Raw genomic sequence first — 7318 nt, forward strand, 5'->3', positions numbered from 1 at the left:
GTATTTGCCTCAGCTGTAAGAGGGCACTTAGGAAAAGTCTTAAGTAAAATAAAGTGTAAGACTCATGTGGTAGGTAGCATTGAACTGACGCAAGCTGTACAAACTTTAGAACAATTTTACACTGAATTAATGTAGCACATTACACATTCTCCTCAGAAGTACAAGCAGAACCCACTGTGTGAAACACGGTGCTCATTCTCTAGCTCGTCTGAGTTTCCAGCCACAGCTGGCCATAACTTGTGACCAGATGGTACCCAAAGTGCTCACCCCGCTGACACCATCTAACCAACCAGCACCCAAATGCTCACCCCGCTGACACCATCCAACCAACCAGCACCCAAATGCTCACCCTGCTGACACCATCCAACCAACCAGCACCCAAATGCTCACCCAGCTGACACCATCCAACCAACCGGCACCCAAAATGCTTAACCTGCTGACACCGGCACCCAAAATGCTCACCCCGCTGACACCTGCTGTCCTTTCCATCTCTTACCTGATAGTGTGCCTGGGCTTGCTGAGCGGAGTTCAAGGTGACATTGCAGAGTTTGCAGAAGAGGGGCTTACACAGCTCCTCCAGGGCAGAGTCTGGCTCCCCTCTCTTAGCTAAATCCTCTTCCCCTGCCAGAGGCAAGGATGCTTCCTGCCCAAAAGCCTTCTGTGGCGGGAGCTGCAAGGTCCTTGTGGACCTGGCAGCCACTGACATAGGAGGAGAGGTTGAAGGCCGATTAGGTAAAGGAAGCCAGACCTGCTGCAAAAGAATCATCAGGCAGGAAAGCCACAAGCATAATCCCGTGGGTGACAAGGGATGGAGTCTTCAAACCTAAAGCAGCCAGGGAAGAAAATTAAAATGAGAGCTCAGCAACACGGAAATGACACCAAAGCCACTTTTCTCTCCAAACCCTCCTTTGGGGCGTCTCTCCTTACTCATAGCCCAGCAGACGTCCCCTGCCTGGTTATCCCCACTAACATAAGGCTTTGCCCTGAGAACAGCTTCGAGATTTGCCTTTATTTTGCTTGGCTCAGTTCCAAACGTCATCCCTCTGGCCATGGGCATTAATTAGCAGCACTGCATCCATGAGCAATTAAGTTGAAAAGTCACATGGCTGGAACTGGACATTTAAGGTCATCCAGACCCCTTCCTCTGGAGTGCTGAAACACTCTTAACGGCAATATTCATAACCCAAACAACAAACAAGCAAGCAAACAAGGGGAAAGCCACCAGGTAAGAAACTCTTCCACCCAAAGGATGTCAACGAGTAGAAGATTATCACCTCTAAGAATTTCCTTTCCTCTTTTCTTTATTTTTTTTCCTTTTAGGTATTTTGTTTATTTTTATTGTGTTTGTGTGTGTGTGTATGTGTGTGTGTGTGTGTGTGTGTGTGTGTGTGTGTGTGTGAATGCACATGCTCGCACGCCACAGCTCTTCCCACCTTTACACACATGTGTGTACCTAAGAGGCAAAGCAGTATTTTACCCACCAGCAACCTTTTCTCTCGGTTTTTGTTTGTTTGTTTGTTTGTTTCGTTTTGGTTTGGTTCGGCTTTTGGTTTTTCAAGCCAGGGTTTCTCTGTGTAGCCCTGGCTATCCTGGAACTCACTCTGTAAACCAGGCTGGCCTCAGACTCCGAAATCTGCCTGCCTCTGCCTCCCAAGTGCTGAGATTAAAGGCATGCGCCACCACTGCCCGGCAGGTGTGTGTTTGTTTGTTTGTTTGTTTGTTTGCTTGTTTTTAAAGACAGGGTCTCACATAGCCAGGATGGCCTCAAATCTGCTATGTTGCTGAAAAAGGCTTTAACTTTTTTTTTTAAATGTACCAAAATACAAACTATTTTCTTATACCTTAAATTCTGTAAAATTGCTAAATAAATAATAAGCATAGGACCTGTGAGACTTATAACATGAAAAATATGTTTGACAACACATGAATTACCCACTTTTCCTCTTTATCTTCCTGCCTCAACCTACTAGCTGCTACAATCACAGTGCTGCACAGCCACACCCAGCCACTAGTCAGGTATTTAAGCATTTCTACCACTTGTTGAAAGGTGGGTGAAATCTAGAAACAGGGCATTAAAATGTAGCAGATGTAAATCAATTGATACTTCCAAGCAAGCAACAGTAGCTAAGTAACTGAGCCAGTGGTTCTGGAAGGCAGAGAAGACAGCAACAGCCTGTGGGCCTCAGATGGCATAAATGTGCTGTTTGGAAGACATAGTTTTGTTTTACTTTTGTTTTTAAGTTGAGTTAGTTATCAATATTTAGAAATCAAAAGTTTCACAGAATCTAGTAATGAAAGGACAATCTGACAACACCATACCCACCTCCTCCACCACACACAACCAGCTATTTGGTGTCAAGCATACTCCATACCCAGGCCAGCCTCCTCTTGGCCCCCTCAACCCTACTCAGGGCATTGACTTAGTGTGATGTCTCTATGTCATCCAGTCTTAGACTACAGCCCTTGCAAAATCAAAATGTAATCTCTATTAGGAGGTAAACTACCTATTCAATAAAGCATCCAGATTGAAAAATGTCCAACCAAGTAATGGACCACACTATCCTAAGCCCTACCTTCAGTGTCATTTCAGTTGTCAACTTGACAGGAGCTAGAAGTACCTAGAAAAGGAGTCTCAATGAGGAGTGATGCAGGTTAGGTTGGGTGTCGGCATGCCTATGAGGGATTTTCTTAAGTAGGTTGAGGTGGAAAGACCCACCCTAAATGTGGCTAGCACCCCTGTGTGGGTTCTGGACTGCATCAAAAGGAGACAGAACTGAACACCAGCACTGTTCTCTTCTGATTGTGGACCTGATATGACCAGTTGCTTCAGGCTCATGTTGCCTAGGCTGCCCCACCATGACAGGGGTACCTTGAACTCTAAGACAAACCCTTTCTCCCTTAAGTTGCTTTTGCCAGGATATTTTATCATACTAACAAAAAAGAAGCCAAGACTCTCTCTATTCTGTTTTCCTCAGAATAGATCCACTATGTTCCACTCCCTCTATATCTTTATCCCTGATTCCTTCTGCTCCCCAAACAGCATCTTTTAGTTCTCACTACTTAAAAAACACCCCACAGTAAATACCATTCAAGTTTCTCAGATTCTAATTATCCAAATTAAAATCCTATTTCAAAGTCTATACTTCCAGTCAGATGGTAGTGGCACACACCTTTAATCCCAGCACTTGGGAGACAGAGGCAGGCTGAACTCTGGCTTCAAGGCTAGCCTGGTCTACACAGTGAGTTCTAGGACAGCCAGGGCTATGTAGAGAGAATATGCCTCGAAAAAAAAAAAAAAAAAACAAAAACAACAACAACAACAACGAAGTCTAACGTCCATCCTATTAGGAGTATCGTTTAAGCTCTTTTTTTTTTTTGGTCAACAGAATTCGGTGTCTTCGGCTACTGAGCTTCCCTGTCTGTGATGAAGATGTGTAGGCTAGGACACTAACAGTCTTACTAAAATGACTCAAGGACGCTTTAAGAGGGAAAAAAACATTTGTAGACACACAGTGGAGAGGAGCCACTGACTGGGAAGTCATTCAGTTAAGAGTGGTTAGTCTTAATATTTAGCAACACTTTTCATTAATCATAATGGCTAGAAAAGGATAATAATCAACTACCCGTATCTCTGGAAACACAAAGGAAAGTGATACAGATCTGATACATTTAAACAGTAAGTTTCTCTGAAACAATATTATGTCTCCCAACTAAGACATTCAAAGAGCAAAGATGATTAGGGATATTGGAGGCAGGGTAATGAAATCATCTTTTTAAATAGATTAACTACTTAGATAGAACGGACCATGTCATTCTGACCCTAACTTGTCATCCAGATTCTCTGTTAGATCATAGAGAAAGGACAGGGCAGGATATCAAAACATCTGGATATAGAAAATCAGCAATATACATAGAGAACCGAATCAGCATGCTCCCAAGACATGCCTGGGCTTGTTTCTCACATGCTTACTCCCACCTGATGAAACCCCAGCATGCGTGGCCCCAGAATCATGCAGCAGTCCTGCAGAAACAAGGCCCTCCTCCCAGCAGAGGCACAAAAAGGCCTTATTTCAAAGCAAAACACTGGCCGGCCGGGTGGGGTGGGGGTGTTTACAGTGCAGGTTTACCTATTATTACATTTTATGTTCATAATGTTCAAAGAAAGAATAGAGACCTCAAAAATACTGTTAGATTTAATAATCAACATAAGGTTAAAAAAAAAAGCCCTCCCCCAAAAGTCTATAGGTGACAATCACAACAGGTATTACATTTGGGTAAAAATAAATAAATAAATAACTCTAAAAATAAATAAAACCAAAGCTAAGCTTCAGTGAATACACAAGCTGAAATACAGACTCAAAAACATGCTCGGATCCGTTCAAACTGCTGCATTAATTTAAGAGACTAATTTAGAAGCTGTTATAAAAATACTTCTCAGATCTCAAAATCCATCCGATTGGACGTGTGCGATGGCAGACACGAAGGATGCACAGCGCTTGATGTCCTAATTTGGAAGGGAGCTCAGAGACACTAAAGAAAATCACAGCTCCACCATGTACCGGTCTGAGGGAAATGAATGACCACAGCACACGTTTCCACGGTTGGGCTGGGGCCTACTCCTCACCGGCTGTACTGCAAACAACAGCCTCCCCTGAGCAGAAACAGACCCAGGGCAAAGAAGAGAATCCAGGAACAGGTTCCTGGCGTCCGGGTAAAGTAAGGAAGGCTACCCCTGGGTATTCCGGAGAAGAGAAGACAAGAGAAAACCTTACTCAGAGGTCACCAAAACGTGGCAGGCAGAAAAACAGCCCTGGCAGGCTGTTTTACATCACAGAAGAAAGCTTAGAAGGGGAGGAGGCCTTGGCGACCCAGGCTCAGCATCTAGGACTCAAAACTGCGCCCCTGCAGCATCGCCCCCGCGTGTGCCATTCCCGGGCTGGGCAAGCTCACACGCATTCGGGTCCTGCGAGGATGCCGGCCGGGAGCACCGAGTCGCCGAGGCGGCTGTGCGAATGGCTGCGGGATCGGGATCGGTGGCCCGCTGGACGCCGCGGGCGAGGCTGACACGCGCACACGGACGCAACCGAGCGGACTCGAGGACCGCACTCACCGGAACCGGCAGGCCGCAGCCGCCCCGCCACCCCGCGCGCCGCTGCCCGCTCCAAGACCACTTTCTGCGCTCGCCGCCGCCGACCGGCCGCTCCGCTGCTGGAGGCTGATTGTCAAAAGTCGGTCGGAGCGGAGCCACCGGGAAACAGCTGCAGGAAGTGACTGCGGAACCGGGAGGCGGCGGCGGCGGCGGCGGCGGAGGAGGAGGAGGAGGAGGAGGAGGAGGCAGGGCTCCCGGCAGCGCTACTGCGCATGTGCACGGACAAGCGGCTGCTCCCGCAGACCCGGGACGCCGAGCAGGTGCGGAACAGCGACTCGAAAGGGTACCCTACCCTGGCCCTGATGGCTCCTCGGAGCTGCCCCAGCCTACCCTGAAAGCGATGAGGGCAGAAGCTTGGCAGAGCCTGGTAGGAGGGCGGAGGTTCTCCTCTGAGACCTGGAAACTGCACTCCTTGCGCCTCCGCCCAAAGACATTGGAAAGGAGCCCGCTCACCGGCAGGACCCGAAGGACTGCAGAAGTCCCCGGGATACCTTCAAGAGAGGCGCTGGGATGGATTGCAGCCCTAGCTTGTTCTGCCGGCTTGTACCTTCTGCATGTGAATACTTGTATAGTGGCTAGGGGTTTCTCCTTGGATAACATGACACGAATTTTCCATATTACCGGCAGAGTATGGTTTCGCAGCATCAAGTACTTTCACATTGTGTGTGGTTATTGTGTAAACCATAAACTAAAATGCCAAGATCTAAATATGGTGAGCCTCAACTCAGCCTAATAGACTGCCTATTTACACGGGAATGCAAGGCTATGACTGGAGCATGCGCCAACAACCAGGTACGGGCGGGCTTCGCGAATTCGAGGACTGTTCAGCAGACTAGACCAGTGTGCACCCGCCATCGGGAAGAGTAATCCACCGCACAGATGAGTTCAGTGCACGTGCTGTATATGTGAAAATACCAAATGGCTTCATTGTTTTAAAAGCAGCGGGGTAGAAACGCATTTCTCAGCCCTTTGTCAGAACTTTGCCATTCACTCTTGTTAGCTGGGACCATGCTGGGCCCTGGCTGGCCTTTCCCATCTGACAACCCTCATCCTCGTTTTCACCCACATGTCCCGTCTTATAAAATGGCTGGCAAAGGCAACGGAAGAAAATTAATTTTGGCTCGCAGTTTGAGGGTACAGTCCATCACAGCAGGGAAGCCATGAGAGCAAAAGTGGGGCAGCTGGTCACAAATGTCCATAGTCAGGAAACCGGGAGGAGCTGCTCGATTGCTTTCCATCCACGAAGCCGCCCACACTCAGGGTGAGTCTTCCCTCCTCGGTTTCTAATCCAGAAACACTCCTATTGACAGTCTGTACTATCCATCACAGGCCCATAGTCTAGCGTTACCTCTGTGATCTTACACAGCCTGTCCTTGGTGTTAAATGCCTTTCTCCCTGTCCATCCTTGCCCCCTGCAGCCTCTCCTACAAGCAACTTCCATGGCCTCTCGGGCCACTGCATGATAACAATCTCCATTCCTCACATGGGACTTTATTACATATACTACTACCTTAAACTCCCTGAGTGCAGAAAGAGACAGGTCTTGGAGTCTTCCGTTTATATTTTATAGTTTTATGTGTATTTGCATGTTGGAATAAAATCTAAAAGCTGAAAGTAGGGGCCTTACCCGCTAGCTCATACACATACATACACTCGATGTTCCAAATTTGCTGCCCCTGATCCTACAACTTACTTCAAACAGCTCAGGCATTTCCTTCTCTGGCCCAGGAAAAAGCAAGTAATCCCAAGATACTTGTTTCATAGAAATGTAAATCTCATGACAGAGAAAATGGCCCCACAAATTAGAGCTTTTTTTGTGAATCACTGGGTCTTATGAGATTCAGTAGCCCCCCTCAAATAAATAAATAAATAAATTTTTAAAATAAAATAAATGAAAGAAAAAGAAACCGGTCATATTCACCACCTTTACTAAAGGACAAAAACAAATCTCACTGACTTGTGGCTGAAACCTACTTTTGTGATTGTGTGTTGCTGGTCTGTTGACAGAAGGCATACCTCTATGGGACTTGAAGCACATGAGAGGATCAAAATCGATAGTGGAATGTAACATTGTGGCACTGATGTGCTATGGCCCATTCACACAGATTCCAATGGCCAAAGCCACTTTTGTCACTAAACCTTAAGCCAGTGCAGCCATCTCTGCTTTAA

The 7318-nt window shown here is 46.9% G+C and overlaps 1 protein-coding gene and 1 long non-coding RNA gene across 3 annotated transcripts in view; one reads left to right on the top strand and one right to left on the bottom strand.

The window, feature by feature from the left end:
* Zmat3 (zinc finger matrin type 3) overlaps window positions 1-5272 on the bottom strand; it is a 30874-nt gene extending 25602 nt beyond the window's left edge. Inside the window, exons 1-2 of one of the 2 annotated variants that reach the window (NM_009517.2) lie at window positions 5111-5272; window positions 497-823 (exon numbers count right to left, since the gene is read on the bottom strand). In NM_009517.2, the coding sequence (NP_033543.2) occupies window positions 497-766 (270 nt within the window). In that variant the 5' untranslated portion in view covers window positions 767-823; window positions 5111-5272. Of the gene's footprint in view, window positions 1-496; window positions 824-4772 lie in introns of both variants that reach the window. The other variant, XM_006535441.4, reaches the window with a different exon arrangement.
* Window positions 5096-7045, top strand: 4930429B21Rik (RIKEN cDNA 4930429B21 gene). Its single transcript, NR_027966.1, has one exon. It is a non-coding gene; the product is annotated as an RIKEN cDNA 4930429B21 gene (long non-coding RNA).
* Window positions 7046-7318: the final 273 nt, after the last annotated feature.

Source organism: Mus musculus, chromosome 3, assembly GCF_000001635.26.
Source record: "Mus musculus strain C57BL/6J chromosome 3, GRCm38.p6 C57BL/6J".
Classification (NCBI taxonomy): domain Eukaryota; kingdom Metazoa; phylum Chordata; class Mammalia; order Rodentia; family Muridae; genus Mus; species Mus musculus.